Below are 17,208 nucleotides of genomic sequence, written 5' to 3' on the forward strand. Positions count from 1 at the left end.
CACATACATACACACACACAGTGGTGGAGGCCACTGACATTTTTTTCCCCTACTCATCTTTTCTGACTGTTTTTCACTAGTTTTGCATTTGGCTAGGGTCAGTGTCACTACTGGTAGCATGAGGCGATACCTGGACCCTACAGAGGTTGCACAGGCAGTCCAACTCCTCCAGGATTGCACATCAATATGTGCCATTGCCAGAAGGTTTGCTGTGTCTCCCAGCACAGTCTCAAGAGCATGGAGGAGATTCCAGGAGACAGGCAGTTACTCCAGGTGAGCTGGGCAGGGCCGTAGAAGGTCCTTAACCCATCAGCAGGACCAATACCTGCTCCTTTGTGCAAGGAGGAACAGGATGAGCACTGCCAGAGCCCTACAAAATCACCTCCAGCAGGCCACTGGTGTGAATGTCTCTGACCAAACAATCAGAAACAGACTTCATGAGGGTGGTCTGAGGGCCTGATGTCCTCTAGTGGGCCTGTGCTCACTGCCCGGCACCGTGGAGCTCGATTGGCATTTGCCATTGAACACCAGAATTGGCAGGTCTGCCACTGGCACCCCGTGCTTGTCACAGATGAGTGCAGGTTCACCCTGAGCACGTGTGACAGATGTGAAAGGGTCTGGAGAAGCCGTGGAGAATGTTATGCTCCCTGTAACATCGTTCAGCATGATCGGTTTGGTGGTGGGTCAGTGATGGTCTGGGGAGGCATATCCATGGAGGGACGCACAGACCTCTACAGGCTAGACAATGGCACCCTGACTGCCATTAGGTATCGGGATGAAATCCTTGGACCCATTGTCAGACCCTGTGCTGGTGCAGTGGGTCCTGGGTTCCTCCTGGTGCACGACAATGCCTGGCCTCATGTGGTGAGAGTATGCAGGCAGTTCCTGGAGGATGAAGGAATTGATACCATTGAATGGCCCCCACGCTCACCTGACCTAAATCCAATAGAACACCTTTGGGACATTATGCATCGGTCCATCCGATGCCGCCAGGGTGCACCTCAGACTGTCCAGGAGCTCAGTGATGCCCTGGTCCAGATCTGGGAGGAAATACCCCAAGACACCACCCGTCGTCTCATTAGGAGCATGCCCCGACGTTGTCAGGCATGCATACAAGCATCCTTTCGTTCCTAACACATTACCCAGTCCATATCAGTATAGATATCCAGCATGATATTTTTCCCCCATTGAGATCTGATGTGTTTTCAAAGTGTTCCTTTAATTTTTTTGAGCAGTGTATAAATAAAATAGACCTTTGTGGTCTAGTTTTCATTCAGTGTGCAGACACCCTCTGCCTTGGATTTTGAAATGAAGCAATCAAGATGTGATTGAAGTGTAGACTTTCAGATTTAATTCAAGGGGTTTAACAAAAATACTGAGGTAAATTTTTAGGAATTACAATTTTTTTTTTTTTTTTTTTTAAAACATAGTACCTTAATGTTCACAGGCTCAAAAGTAATTGGACAAACAATCAATCAAATATTAGGATTATTTTTTAATACTTGACTGCAAAGGCTTTGCATCCAATGATGGATTGAAATCTGGAACCCATGGACATCACCAAATGCTGAGTTTCCTCCCAAGAGATGCTTTGCCAGGCCTTTACTGCATCCGCCTTCTGTTGTTGCTTGTTTGGGGGTCTTTCTGCCTTCAGTTTTGTCTTCAGTAAGTTAAAAACATGCTCATTTGGGTTGAGGTCAGGTGACTGACTCTGCCATTTAAGAACATTCCATTTCCAAGCTCTTGGGTTGCTTTTGCAGTAGGTTTTGGGACATTATGTACTGTGAAGCTCTGCCCTATCAGTTTTGCAGAATTTGACTGAATCTGAGCAGAAAGTATAGCTCTGTACACTTCAGAATTCATCCTGCTACTTCTATCAGCAGTTACGTCCATCATCAATAAACAGCAGTGACCCAGTTCCATTGGCAGCCATACATGCCCATGCCATAACATTGCCTCCACATGTTGAATTTATTAATAAATGACATCATATTTTTTATACTTTTATAGTTACATTAATGTTGTGGAACATCCTTGCCCTCCTGTTAACATTCTACTGTTATCACTCTTTTTTTTTTTTTTTTTTTTTTTTTTTTAAATAGCAGCCATAAAAAGTCATTCCCTGCTTCTCTTTTGGTAGTGGTGGCTCAGCGGTAAAGGGTTACTGATCAGAAGGTCATGGGTTCAAGCCCCAGCACCACCAAGCTGCCACTGTTGGAACCTTGAGCGAGGTCCTTAACCTTAACTTCTCCAGGGGCGCCGTGTCATTGCTGAACCTGCGCTCTGACCGCACCTTTCTATAAAAGGTGTGATATGTGAAGAGAATTTTGCTGTCCTGTATTGTATATGTGACAAATAAAGGCTTTCATTTTCTGTTGTTTTTCTTTGTTGAATAACAACACATTTTTAAAATAATGAGTAGGCTCCACAATTATGCTCTTACAGAAAATTAGACAAAGCTTTCTAACCAATCAGATACAGGAATTCAACAGGGCTGTGGTATAAAAATAGTTAATCCTTATGCAACAACTGGCTGCTGCAGGAAAGACGAGACTCAAAGACCTGACACTTGCCATCTTGGAGAAAATGAGATGAAAGCCGAAGTTCATCTTAAAGAGAACTGGCTTAAAAAAAAAAAAGTATCCCGATCTGAATACTAATAATTGGGTGGATGTGTGAGAAAACTGTTGTCACAGCACCTAGGCGAGCCTGATCAGACTTTAGCAGATCTTTTTCTGACAGAGTGATCAAAGCGGAAGGCAAAAAGAGTCCTAAGGAGCGAGTGGCGGCTTGTCCATAGGGGCAGGTGGGGCAGAGCAAGCCAGATATAATCAACCACTCAACAAAGTCCACACTCACAGTGCCATACATTTTAAATTTTGTTGATACTAATTACCTCTTTTGAGTTACGACAGATTTAAAAAAATGCTGCTGTTTGACAGATATAAGCCAATGTTCCATTGATTTGCTTAATGTTGTGCAGTCTTTGACCCATTTAGATCCATAGAGTTATTATTGCATGTAGTGAACTGCACCAAGGCGCTAATAGATGCCCAATGTGGCAGGAATCACAATGCCCCATGCATGCTCTACGAGTGTTTTGTTTTTCTACGAGTGAGCAGACAGGACAGCTAATTATATTGCTTTTGCTCTTCACACGCGCTGTAACAACAGTGACAAGAACTGAATTTCTTTTTCAAAAATACCATCCAGGTGTATTTCCACCCTATACCCGGTGTTCCTGGGACAAGTTCCAGATCCAGTGACTGCCTGACCAGGATAAAGCAGTGTCTGAAGTGAACGAATGAATGAATGAACATTTCAGTCAATGATTTGATAAACTGATTACCATTTTCCACCACAAAGATACAAAGCCCCACTGATGACTTATTAACACGTGGGAACAGAACCCTAATCCATGGCCATGACTTAGTAAGGCGTGAGAATGAGATAGCTCATGACCATGATTTAGTAACACAAGGGAACAAAATAATTATGTGCGAGCAAATCTTAATAAGGCTTGATCATTGTATTCTACCCAAAATGATCATAAAGTGTGTGCATATACAGGGTTTTACGATAACCACCAGCCACTTGAGGAAAAAAAAAAAGCAGCTACTCATCCATTTTATTTAAAATTTTGACATTAAAAAACTTATTTCATTCTCACAACGTTACCAAGTTGTGACCAATTTTGACTTTGTACAAAGACCCTTCATTTATTATGGATTTTATTTAATCCATGGCAAAGACAAAAATGGTTAAAGATCTATCCATGACAGTGTTCACTGTGAACAGCATCTAATCCAGGGCTCGCACCCAGTGCTCCTGGGATAGCATCCTAATCCACCATGACCCCAACCAGGATAAAGCTCTTACTGAAGATAAATAAATGAAAGCACAAGGCTCATTAGGAATAAAAAAAGAAAGAAAAAAGAAACGTTCTTCTAAGGCATCACTCTAAAGGATGTTTTCTGACATCCCTTATTTGGAATTATTATGTCTAAAGGATGGTTTGAAGGCTGCAGTGTCTCACAGAACAATAAAAGTATATTGAGGTCAGTGAATTATTGTTATTTCGGAGCAATACGACTAGTGGCTTATGATATGTGTCGCTTCTGGTAATAATTCAGGAGACAAAGATCCAACTGACAAACAAAATGCTGAGGAAGAAAGAAAGAGACAGCGATAAAAAGCATTCATGGTATTTAAGATATAGAGACTGCAAAATTTGCATCATCTTCACAAATGCTCATTCTTTCTCACATTAAATAATGCATTTATATTTCAAAAGTTTTCATTTCCTGTCTGTTTCCCTTTTAGCTACAATATTTAGCTCACCATACATGGACTTTTAAGAGCAAAGTTTCATTGCCTTCTTTTTGCTTAATTGTGTTCGTCATTTCAGTGAGCTCTTTTCAAACTTCTCAAGTATATGAAAGTATTTGCAAAGTGCAACACTGAGCTCTAATTGATACTCGGTTGATTTTATAAAGTGTCCGAATAAACTGTAAAATGGTTACTTTAAGGCCATTTGACAAGAACAACAATAGATTCTGGTGGGCTGCAATCAACATGTAATCCTCAAGGGTAAACACAGGAACAATTCCATTTCAATGCGTCTACAGTACATCCGCCTACTTACCAGCAATATGGATGACTAATTGAAATAATCCATAGTCAGAAAGACATACAAATAGAGAGGGGTGTGTGTGTGTGTGTGTGTGTGTGTGCGCGCAAGTGGAATATTTCCATTTTCATATATTATTCCATCAGAGTGACTAACATCTCTTTTGCACAAGGTGACACCTTTACTTCATTAATGCAGCACTTATTAAAAAAGTTGAAATGCTAATACGCACCACCCTACTCAAGGTAATGAGGCTTCCTTTCTAATACACAGAGACTTTAAAGCGATCTAGTCATTATTTTTTAATAGCGTGCACCCACAAATTAATATATTGAGGCTTTGAGTTAGGTTTCTTGGCAACTAATGTATTTTAAAATGAATGAGACCAAGAAATCAATTGAAATACACCACAGGCCACAGAAACCTAAGCATAGAGATGACTGATATTATTACACTTTACATCAATCTTGGAATCACGCATAAAGACGTACTGGAGTCACTGGTTTGGATATACCACAACCCCATGTCACCTTAAATGAATTCTCAACGTGAATAGATTTTTTCCCAACCAAATAATTAACTGGAGGCTAAGTTTGATGTTCTACAGCATATTAAGCTGTGGACTTGAGTTACACAGTTCATGGCCAGGACATTGAGCAACTTAGTTTGTGGCCACATCTTATTAAAAAATGAACCACCATGCCCCCCATTTCTAGGGCTTCAGATAGGGGTGTAATGATCTGACAGTCATTAAAGGCAAGGATTGTTTCCTCTATCAGAAATCAATTATCTGTTATAATCCATATTTTTAAGCTGATGTGTAAATAGCCTAGCAAGATGAGTTGTCCGTAACTCTGCCCATACTTAGTTCTTCTCCAGATCATCATTAGTCACCTGTTAACATTAGACCTACCCCAGATCCTGAACAAAGTTGGTCACACATCAATCAGACGCTACTAAATCAATTCATAGTGTACTGTAGTGTAGCAGATTCAGTGATATTATCAAATATTGAATCATTGCCTTTAGAAGATAAATTGTATCATATCATAACAAATTCAGTTGTATCATTAGATATTGAATTGTTGCCTTAAGATTCAAAATCGTCTCCTATCATAGCAAATTCTCTGGTAGTGTCAAATATCAAATCATTTCCTTATGACTCAAAATCACATTGTACCATATCTTAGGAGATTCAGTAGTATCATCAAATATCAAATCATTAATATCAAATCATTACCCTTTACTCAACGATGCAAAAGTCTGGTATTACAAATCATAGGTAACAATTTGATATTAATGATCTAGTATTGCAATTTGTAATAATTAGCAGCTCCTCCTCTTTTTTTTTTTTTTTTTTTTTTTAAACCAAAGATCCCACAGCCCCGCCCACTTGCATTTTGTTGGTTCACAAGCCCAGGGCTCATGAATTCACATGGCAAAATTCACCTAGATCAAACAAGGAAAGTAGTATTCTTTCATGTCTCATGCCCTTTCCCCTTCAGTGAATTAGATTTTCCACTATTTATTCTTTATTATTATTTATTTGAGTTTATTTACACTGCATCTGAAAAAGCAGAAAAGTGTCATTTTTTCAGGTGGCTCCTGTATCTCTGTAGCAAGCTGAAATATTTGAAAACCAATATTCAGATTTCTTCTCATTTATACTGGAAACCAACACTCCCTGGCTTCTTGACATCTACAAAGCCTGATTATATATTTTTGACAAGCAGAATGAAGCATTCTGACATGTTGTCAATCAAATAAGCCACTTGTTCGTGATGATGTAACACATATGAAATGTGTAATGTCAAAACTTTGGCAAAGGAACATTACTTATAAGAGATTTCTGATGTTTTTGTTACATTTTGTGCTTTCATATTCAGCAGTCACAGCTACAAAATCAATAGCAATAAAGGCCTAACTGGTAATAAATGTGCAAAAGCATGTGCGAGTTGTTTGGCCGTCATTCCAATAATACCACTGTGGCTTTTCACCACTCTAATTAAGTAACGCTAAACGAAAAACATAATTTGATGGCACATGGGAGTGAGCAAAAGGAGATGAAACCATCTTCCTGACTTCATCTAACCTGAAATCCACAGTTTCTTATTTTCCTTTTGTTGTTGGCTCACAGTTCTATCAATGTGTTGAACAACAACAACAACAAAAAGACACAGAAATGCTTTTTAGGTGGTTTGTTTCCATCACATGTAGAATCAAGCACTCTGCTGAATCCGTATGGACCACAGACACAAAACCAATGTCTCACGAGTCAAGCGCTTCACAGGAATGCATAATACAGTGGTAAAGCATTGGAATGCACCATGATACCTTGACACAACCATCAGCAGAGCAGTGCATTGTCAATGGTAATTTGTTGGATATAACAGGTATGAAGCACACACACACATACACACACACACACACGTGCGCACACACACAGAAAAACTGATTAAGCAGAAATGTGTGCATGCATGCATTCAGCAGTTATAAGCATGCACACATACTACAAAAATGACTGCTGTTGTGTCATCTCAGTGACCTGGCAAGTGTTTGTCATTATGCACAACAAAAGCAATTACCCATGAATGATTTGCTTTGGCGAAGCAAAGCCTTGTTGCCAGGCAACACTCATGTAAATGAAGAAAGCTCTCCAATCTCCAACTAAAAAAGTACAGGGACAGTTACTCAAGTGACAGAGATGGCTTTAAATTTAGCAATGTATTTTTATATAAAGTGATCTTTCAAAAGTGGTTCTTCAGCAAAACGAGTTTCTGGTGCATTCAGCATTTGTTTCAAATAGATGGGATTTGAAGCAGGAATATTTTGAAACAAATCTGCAAAACCGACCTTTTAACTTAAAGTGATATGAAATGACTGTACTTGGGCAAATGCCAAAGTAAATACAAGCGCTGTAAATCAGTAAGCTGTCATTATGTAACCACCATATTGCTTACTGCAGTAAACTTTTCACATTATATAAAAACATTGTAGACTTTCACATATGTCTAAGCCCTGTGAACCTTTTTTTTTTTTTTAGGCATTATTAATTCTTACTAAAAATAAAACAAAAACTGAATCAAGAGATTGCTATTAGGTTATCTGATAAACAAAAGAAAAGAAGGCATCAGGTCACCCTTCTATTAATAGCCATACACATTATTATTTTCAGACTCAGTGCTTTTTAGGGTACACTGTTAAAGACGAAATTGAATAAAGCAGTGAAGTAAATGTGCAAAATGATAGTGTTGTACGCTACAAAGCTGTATGTCCCAATTCTTAAAATACACTGGCGTGGACAATCTAGCGGCGCAGCAGAAATGTGCGATTCTGAAACTCGGCGTGTGCAGGATGGATGCTCATGTACATCAACAGCTCAAAGAGCCCCCTTGCTTGGATGGAGGACATGACTACAGCAGTGTCGGGAAGATTTTTCCAGGCCACTATACTCAACTCTGGCCTCAGTAGTTTCCAGAAACAAGTCTGGATCTGAGTTTACCAAAAAAAAAGAAAATCGCTGAGTGAGGTGAGATTTCAGTTCACACTGCCATGGTGCAGTGATTTTATTCCAATTTTACATAGCTTTAAAGGACAACAAAAAGAATTCCTGTGGGAGCAGATGGGAATAGGATTTCTTTAAAAAAAACAAAAAACTTGTCATTTCATACAAAGTGATACAGTGAGAAGGTTTTATTAAAGCAAAGGGAAGTAAACAGGACTTTTCCTAGCATAGTCTTACACAATGTGGACCTGACTGTACTATTGACTTCATCTAGCCTGTTTTTACATGAAGCCTACATTTTTTTTTCTACCTTCTACCTCTTTGTTTTTTCCACCTTCCCAAGTATTCAACATTCCCACAGCAATGAACAGTGAATGTGTTAGTCAACCATTCACAGTCAAATCATTTACCCATGCTGAATTGAGACAAGCAGCAGAATCTTTTGAAAAGAAAAGAAAAAACAAAAGCAAACTATGTATGGGTAAGTGCACATTTTCTTAGATTCAAGGTTGAATCATGGATTCACCCATCTGTAGTGAAATGCACACTGTACCACCAGTACCATAAAAAGGATAATTCTTAATATTTGATTTTTATTTTATTATTTTTGCCAATGTGCTACCCATAGCATCACTTTCATAGCAATTACCTCCAATTAAGCCTGTGGAGTCTCACATAGTACCTAATAGCTCTGTGTTCATAATGACCCATAATTTCAGTAATACCCTTCTACTACTATATACAGTACCTGCTCTTGCTGTGAAATGTTTCTCAAAATAATGTGTAATCACTCAGTCAGCACTTTCGCTACTATTTCCATTCATTATACTCCTAATACATACATTATCAGAGAACACATAGGAAAAGAAAAAGCAACCACTGAGATTCTTTTTTTTAATTCTTGAACTCAAGAATTAGCCTGAATCCCTGAACTACTTCATGTTGTAATATGTTGTTTTGTATAATTATTCATGTAAGGAATAAAACATTTGGCGTTATGCTGTAAAGGAAAATAATGACCAACAGGGTGGTGTGATTAAATGTTATTATTACCACCCGGAAGTTTCCACAATTAACACTACGTCCTGAAGTATAATTGTACTTTTTATCCATTTATAGTTACATTTATTGTTGTGTGGAATGTCCATGGAACAAGTTAGTTCCTTTTATCACTTAAAACATCTTTCCCCCCCACTCTCATGACATTAACAAGACAGCTTGTTGAGTTACCAAGCAATCGGAAAATGCAAATCCCTTTGTCCTTTTTTGTGTCAGAAGATTTTAAATGACACTGTTACAAAGTGCTGACACTGGAGACTCCTTAGAAAAGAATACTAAATAAAATAACTTCACAAAGAAAACTTCAACATTATCAACAATTACGCACTTTATTAATACGCAAGTATAGCGTCTGCCATCCAAGTCCCTGTGAATGAGCTGTTACTATAGAAAAGATTGTACATAATGTGTATATATAAGGCGTGACTTTTCTGTAAATTTAATCAACACCTTCTGACTAATCAGAATCGAGAATTCAACAGTGTTAATGTTCTGTAGGTGATGGCCAAATGACCTACTTCACCTGTGCTAATCAACATATGCATCCATATAAAGACAATTTTTAAGCCAAAAAAAACCCCAAAAAACTGAAATAATCAAGAACTGAAGAATTTTGGTAGCATCATGCCCAAAAATACCCTCAAGTCATGGTTTAACCATATAGACCCAATGTTCAGAAGCAAACACACTTGCGTATGTAAGTACACGATTAGTGCTTGAATGAAAGAACTTCATTCAGCATTCATTCATTTAATATGAATCAACTGTTTCCGGCATTGTCTTTGTTTTCATTTTTACCAAAACCAATGTAATTATAAAAAAAAAAAAATCACATGTATATATTAAAAAAGTGAACTGTATTTGTGCATGTTTACTGGCTGTGAACTTTTATTTATATAGTTCTAGCTCAGATGGGATAAATTTGACAGGATTGTACAGGATGTATTTTTACCTTCTCCACTGAACTGTTACTACTCCTTACAGAACAGGAAGAAATTCATACAATTGTTGTATCGCACCACAAGACATCAGTTCTTAAAATAATATGTATACTTATTTGAATTGTATTGCCTTGTACTGTCCGATTTATTTTAAACTTACTAGTTTGCAGTAGGAGTCTCTCTTGAATGTACAATAAATATCTTAATTTTGCATTTTAAATAAACTTGAACAGGAATTTTATAACCATAACAGTAACTAAATTTTTCAGGATCGAGGACACTCAGAGCAGCTGTCCTCTTTTTACTGCGATTTAAATAAAAACTGATAGCTCATATGACAGCAAAAGGAGGTTTACCCATTTGTATTTGACACACTGTAAATAATAAAAAAAAAAAAACATGCTGAGCTCTGACAACTCACTGTGGTGAAGTTGAAAGGGAAGCAAATGTCGCCTCGGAAAGTGCACTGTAGAAGCATGTCACTGATGTCATGGCCCGTTCGGTTATAGAAATCAGTCATGTTGAACTGCTTGGGCTTGAAGTTGACAAAATTGGCCTTTTCTTTCAGAGCATCGAGGATTTCTGGCTCTGCAAGATGTGTGTTCGCAATCTGGTAGTTCTCGTTGAGCAAGGCAAGCAGTTCCCCTACATGATAGAGATCGTTTTTGGTGATCTTGGAAAAGCGGAACTCGTTGAGATTGCAAAAAGTCACTGCAGGAAACGTGAGGTTTGGTGCTGCCACCTCGTCCAGTTTGGTGATGTGAGGAAACTCAAGGTAGTATGACACGCGGTCCATGCATACCAGAAGCAACAGACCGAGAGAGCCCAGAAATGAGAGAGTCCACAAGAAGCGACGGAATGTCATGTGTCCATAGGCAAAAATGTGGCTCATGCCGTGCAGCGTGGACGAGTTGGCAAAGGCTTGCAGATTTGAAGGCCTGATGCTCTCGATGCTGTCCTCCGAATCTCCCTTCATGGCTGTCATGGCAAGTCAGTTCCTAGTCAGACGTTGGAAGAGAAATTGGAATAATTTGTAAAGTCAATAGTATCAAAAAATATTGCACATGATCCAAAGTCCACCTTAGATCACAAGCTGCACTTCTGTTCTTCTTTGAAATGCGCTGTCTATTCAAGAAGAACCCAAGCCTGTGAAATGTTCACGTTGCACATTGAAAAGTGCAGATAGACAAGAAATAAGGAGCCACAACAGAAACATTCAGCAGCTGACTGGACTGTGCCTCATCCAGCCAGGAGGACTGGCTCTACATCGCCTTGTTGGGTTTATGAATGGAAAAAATCATTAAAAAAGAAGCTGTTGTCTGACGTTCATTTTTCTTCCCTGGATCTTCCTCACACTCCTCTACACAGATGCAAATGAAGTGTCATAGACCTCCCCTAGTCAACCTCTTGCGCATGTCAGTCAAGTCTTTGTTGCCTCGTTCCTCCGGGATCTACGACGAGCACCGAGGGCTACCTCTTGATGCTGAGAAAAGCCACACTCAAGGTCTCACCCGAAGCAGCCAGCGTTTTCCTCCAGATCTGCTCATGTGGATTTGCACACCAGTGCCTCAATCCTTTCCCTCTCTTGTGCAAGCTCAGAGCTCGCTGGCTCTTTCCCCCTCCCTCTCACTCCGTCTCTTTAGTAGTCAGAATCCATCCCACTGCTGAGCTCCTGCTTCACCAGTGTGTGTATGTGTGTGTGTGAGAGAGACAGACAGAGAAAATGAGCGAGAGCGAGCATGGGGGGGAGGGCAGAGGGGGCTTACACTCAATACATTGTCTCCAGGTTTCACAACAGAGAATCACAACCTGCAATCTACGATCTCGTTACACAGCCACAGGTAGTCGCCTATCAGCATTTGTGCACTGAGATTTCATCCTTGTCAAATCTCCAGAGCAGAATTCGTTCCACTTCCCTGCAGAAACCCACTGGTCAGCCTTTTTTTTTTTTTTTTTTTTTTTTTTTTTTTTTTTTTTGAAGAGAGAGAGAGAGAGAGAGATGTATTTACGTAGGATGGTCTCTGATAGTCAATTAGTGACATTTATGCATGTACAGGGGGAATACGTAAGGAAAAAACTGGCAAATTGCTGACAGCCAAAGCATTTTATTCCTCTTATAACCACAGCAATTTGTCAACACTTACAATGTTTTATTTATTAAAAAAAATTACACAGTGTACTCTTTGTCCATTTATGGTTATGTTTTAGGTTGTGTCACATAGAGGAAAGCAAAAAGAAATACAAATTCTGTGGTACAAGAATCAGCCTAATTGCCTAAACAGCTCCATGCTGCAAACTGCAGTTTTATATAATTACTTATGCAAGGAACAAAACAAACCCTGCCATGCGGTTATAGGAAAATAATCAACAATGGGGTGGTGTGACAAAGTAGAGTTAACCATTACCACTCCAAAATTAAGCAGATTCTGAAGTATTTTACTCCTCTTATATTATTAAAAAATACTTGTCATATTTTTAATCCATGCCTAATTACACTTAATGTTGTGGAGCATCCATGAAACAAGCTGGTTCTGGTTAGTACTTAGTCACTGTCAGCTTGTCAATTTAATGCAAAACCCACCAGAAACTTAAGGTTACAGCTTCACCTGTAGCACAGACACTGGGAACTCCTTCCATAAATGTTAAATAAACATATCCTTATAGAAAATGTCACCATCACACACCTTTTTTAAAATCCCTTTATGTAGAGCATCGGCCATAGAAGTCACATGGTTTCACTTTATTAGAATAAGGGAGTCAATATATAGATTGGGCACCTAAGACCTGATATATCACCTTACACTTGACCAGTAACTTAATGTCTATTGTTCTTCCAGGAAAATTAGTCTACATCTTTGCATAACAGTTTCATTACACTCCTGAGCACTGTGAAATTACAAACCATATGCTGGTCAAAGAAAGCAAATTAGTGAGTAAACAGCCAAGGTTATGGCAAGCCCTTTGATCTATGGGATCTATAATAATGAAAAAAAACAGTGAATGAAGTTTTACATGATCTCATGCATTTTCTAGTGGCTTGTTACTTTTCACTGCAAATAATGCATGCACAAGTTTCCATACAGGTCTTGTAACCCTTAGGCAACATTATCCAGGAGTTGACTGCTCTTCAGAGCCCAGATCACCCACCATAGTAGAGGCAAGCACGATAACCCATATCATAATGCCCAAGAAAAATTACTGGCTTTCTCTTGTATTGTTTATTATACATTATATAATCTATATAACCATTATACCTTTTCCACTGACAGCATTTCTAATCCCCCTACTCACAGGTCAAGCAAGAGAATGGGCCACAGAAATCACCCAACTAGGAAAGGAGTCAGGAGAGCAACTCCCTCAATTATCCCTGGACTAGGGGATGAACTTCAGACAGAATTTGCCTGTCGGTATGACTCCCATTCCCTGGACCAGCTGGATAACCTGCTGCATGAATGCTATCGTCAACAGACCTTCGAGACCATCAGCAGACCATCACAAACTACCCAGAAGCTCTTCAGTAGCTGCTCTGAGCTCATTGTGCTAGGAAAGACATACCTAACTCCAAAAGACTGGTATAGTTAGATTGAGGTGGGGTTGTGACTGCATTGGGCAATGTGTGTAACTAATGTGAAGCCAATCCAAAGATTTGCCAGGCCATTGGTTCAGCCTAATTCAGGAACAAAGCACACTCACACTGGTGCAAGTAGAAATTTGAAATCATGTCTTTCTGTGCTACCAAATCAATACACAGATGGTGTTGTTTCAGCTGTAATTGTAGAGACCATTGCCCCTGATTTCATTGCAGATATAACCTGGACTGATATAATCTGTGGCATACTGAGGGGATCAACATATTGCTGACCTAGTGTAAGACATGCCCCACCAAATTATCACTTCATCATCCCTGGGACAACATCCCTTCTGCCAGGTAATGCTTTGTTAATGTAACGTCAACTATGGAACAGTACGTCAACAAGGCCCTTAAGCAATGGTTCCTTTGGGTCTGTTCAAACCTGGTATTAATATCCATCTCAAGTGATCCAATCACAAGTGAACAGCAAAGACACACAGCCATTCACACCTAGCATAATAAATGCGTCTTCAGTTACCACTTGCGTACAGATTTCATACATTTCCACTGGAGGAAGGGTGTTGCACACTTATTACAGCAGCTTCTGCTGCATTTATTTTCACTCGGAAATGTCCTGTGAATCCTATTTTATGTACATGTATGGGGGTTTCAAACAATTTGTTCACATGGTCTGCTAATGAAAGGGATAAATGAACAGCAGATGAGACGACGAAAGAAGCTGCTTTCATTTCTGCCGTTTTAGCCACAAGACCCCACAGACAATATCATTTGAATCTGAGACAGAGAAAATAGATAACAGCTTTCTCTACAATGACAACAAGCTCTTAAGAGACATGCTCCACATGTATTTTGCAGTGTATATAGATGCCATTCTGGCCTCCTGGAGGACTAGTGGTTAGGCCACAATGCTCTTACCGCTGCATCGCCGAATCTCACACCAGGGAACCAACCCGGAGCCACTGGGGTTGCATGCAACAGCGTTCTCTCAGTGCCAGTCCCAAGTCCGGATAAAATTGGGGAGGGTTGCTTCTGGAAGGGCATCTGGCAAAAAAACTGTGCCAAATCAAATACGCGGACCAATGATCCGCTGTGGTGGCCCCTAACAGGAGTAGTCCAAAGAGGGACAACAACATATAGATGCCATTCCAGTGTTCTCTTAAAAGGGAAATTAAATTGTATTTGTATAGTGCTTTTAAAAGTAGACATTGTCACAAAGCAAGATCCAGTGTAGGGACATACAGTAGGTGAAGAGTATAAAAGAATTTGGTCATAGAGGAGAGTTTGGTTTTGATTACCATATAATTTTCAAGAGTCAGAGGATCTCTGTTAAAGAGTCACTCTCTCAAAGCAATGATATTGCTGTTATATTTCCTCGGTTGCGTGAGCAATTAAGGTTGTTTGTCTGCCAGTTTCGGGTGTCCCCAGCTTGGACATTAAGAAAGGTACAGACATTGCTGTGACCTTTTTAGACCTATCCCTCACTAAGACTGAGCCATGTGGTCCTTGAAAAGGGCTTCGCAGTCAAACAGGTAGCTGCCAAGGGAAGACAGTGTTCCTAGTACCCTTCTTGACAATGACCATCAGGCCCATGCCTCCTCTGTGTACGATTTGATCTAGGGGCTCCTAGCCATGTCAGTAAACTGCCTTGATTGCGCTATTCCATCACCAGAGGACATTCAGGTGGAAGCAATGTCTGTGTACCTAATATGAATGACAGAACACTTCACAACACTTCACTGCACAATCTCAGCCACCTCCCAAAATTTAGATGGACAAAATTTGGACATAATGCTAAGAAAGTACATACCAGGAAGTCACTGAAATATGGAAGCCTTTCCATCAGTAAAAAGTGATCAACCCAATGAAAGGTATATTCTATTCTAGACGGTATTGGAAGCATAGATCCGATACCATGAATCTGCTTTACGATAAGCCACTACCAGAAAGTGGTTGCCAGTATATTTTCTGACTGCTGGTCCCCCACCTGTTGGTGTGTGCAGGGAACCCTATTAGGCCTCTGTGGTTGATAGGGATTTCTCTGTAAAGGTGAGCCTTTATAGGACAATAGAGAAAGACTGCCTGGCCATCAAGTTAGCAGACCTCCGATACTATCTGTTGGGATGGGCCACAGACCATACCCTATACCAGAGGCTCCAGGACACCACCATGTAAATCACCCATTGGTACCTGGAATGTCGCCTGTTTAAGTGGTGGTCCATAGGTCGGGGGCATGGATGGCTGTAATGGATATATTCTCTTACTTGAGGGGGGATTCAGCTTGGAGAACAAGCAACGTAATGAATGAATGCTGTCACCTGTGTGTGACTAACACCGAGCTATTTATATGCTGTGTGTTTTGCAGTTAGGGGCTGAGAAGCAGGAATAATTGAACTGGTGTAGAACTGAGATACCAAGGATTTTACAGACAGCGTCCTGCTGAGCCAGTGGGTGTGTGTGCATGCTATGTAATTTCATGTTTTCTTTTCCTTTTGGTGAAAATCAAATAAACACCACACTGCCCTTTCTGATATCTGCCACCAGTCTCCTCCATTCCCTTACTCCTGCTAGGGTATTAAGGGCCCATAATCTTTTTATCACTGAATCGCACCATTTTGAACAAAGACCTGGAAATGTTGGTCAATTAGCATAAAAATTCATTATGTCACTTCAAATGTAACTTAATGCAATACAAGGCAGTATCAGCTTTGAACATTAATCAGAATAAGCTGGAGATTGTTAAACTGTTAAAGTTGTAGGATTTGTCATTAAGGATGACTTCAGTGGGATGTAGTTTTCCTTGTGCCACTTAAAGAAATTTGGTGTACATGATTAAGTATTGCTATTTTTCTACACAGGCTATGTGCAGTCTGTTTGGCAGGCTCTTGACTGGCAAAGCTTCTTCACCACACCACAAGTGAAAATACTGGAAAATTTTGAAAATTAGTGTGTGTAATCATACTTGGCCAAAGATTCACAACATACTGAGAGGCACTCGTTATTGCTTGCTGTCCCGCCTTTCTGAGAACCGTAAACAGCTGTTCCCTGGTTTTGCCAAAAAAATGTAGAAGCCAAATCTCAATGACAGGCTGCCTCCATTCACACAGGAGGTTACAAGCTGCATAGTCAAGGAACACAAACAAGCTTGCTATGCCATGATGCCAGAGAGGTACAGATCACCAATACCTGGTATTTGCATATATATAATAATAATGGATCATAAAACCATAATTAAAACAAATAAAATACCGTCTAGAATACATGTTAGTAAGCCAAGCCTAGACTAATATAAAGATTAAGAAAAAGGTGTTGAGTCCTAATATGAAATTATGTTGTTACTCCCAAACATGGTAAATGTAATACATTAGGCTAATGCACCTATCTAGTACCCAGCAACTGGGTTACGCAAGGTGAAAATTAGTTCCTAGATAGTCCTGATCATACTCAGTGTCTAATAAAGTTTCAAAACTGACTGAATGAATAT

General features: G+C 39.7%; 1 protein-coding gene across 5 annotated transcripts in view; it reads right to left on the reverse strand.

Moving 5' to 3' along the window:
- The window catches only part of asic1c (acid-sensing (proton-gated) ion channel 1c), an 83,063-nt gene extending 71,011 nt beyond the window's left edge, over window positions 1–12,052 (reverse strand). For 3 of the 5 annotated variants that reach the window (XM_053232171.1, XM_053232179.1, XM_053232177.1), the window contains exon 1: window positions 10,557–12,051. In XM_053232171.1, coding sequence (XP_053088146.1) covers window positions 10,557–11,120 — 564 coding nt within the window. In that variant the 5' untranslated portion in view covers window positions 11,121–12,051. Of the gene's footprint in view, window positions 1–10,556 lie in introns of all 5 variants that reach the window. The other 2 variants (XM_053232169.1, XM_053232173.1) reach the window with 2 other exon arrangements.
- Between the last annotated feature and the right edge of the window lie 5,156 nt (window positions 12,053–17,208).

This window comes from Pangasianodon hypophthalmus, chromosome 1 (assembly GCF_027358585.1).
Source record: "Pangasianodon hypophthalmus isolate fPanHyp1 chromosome 1, fPanHyp1.pri, whole genome shotgun sequence".
Classification (NCBI taxonomy): domain Eukaryota; kingdom Metazoa; phylum Chordata; class Actinopteri; order Siluriformes; family Pangasiidae; genus Pangasianodon; species Pangasianodon hypophthalmus.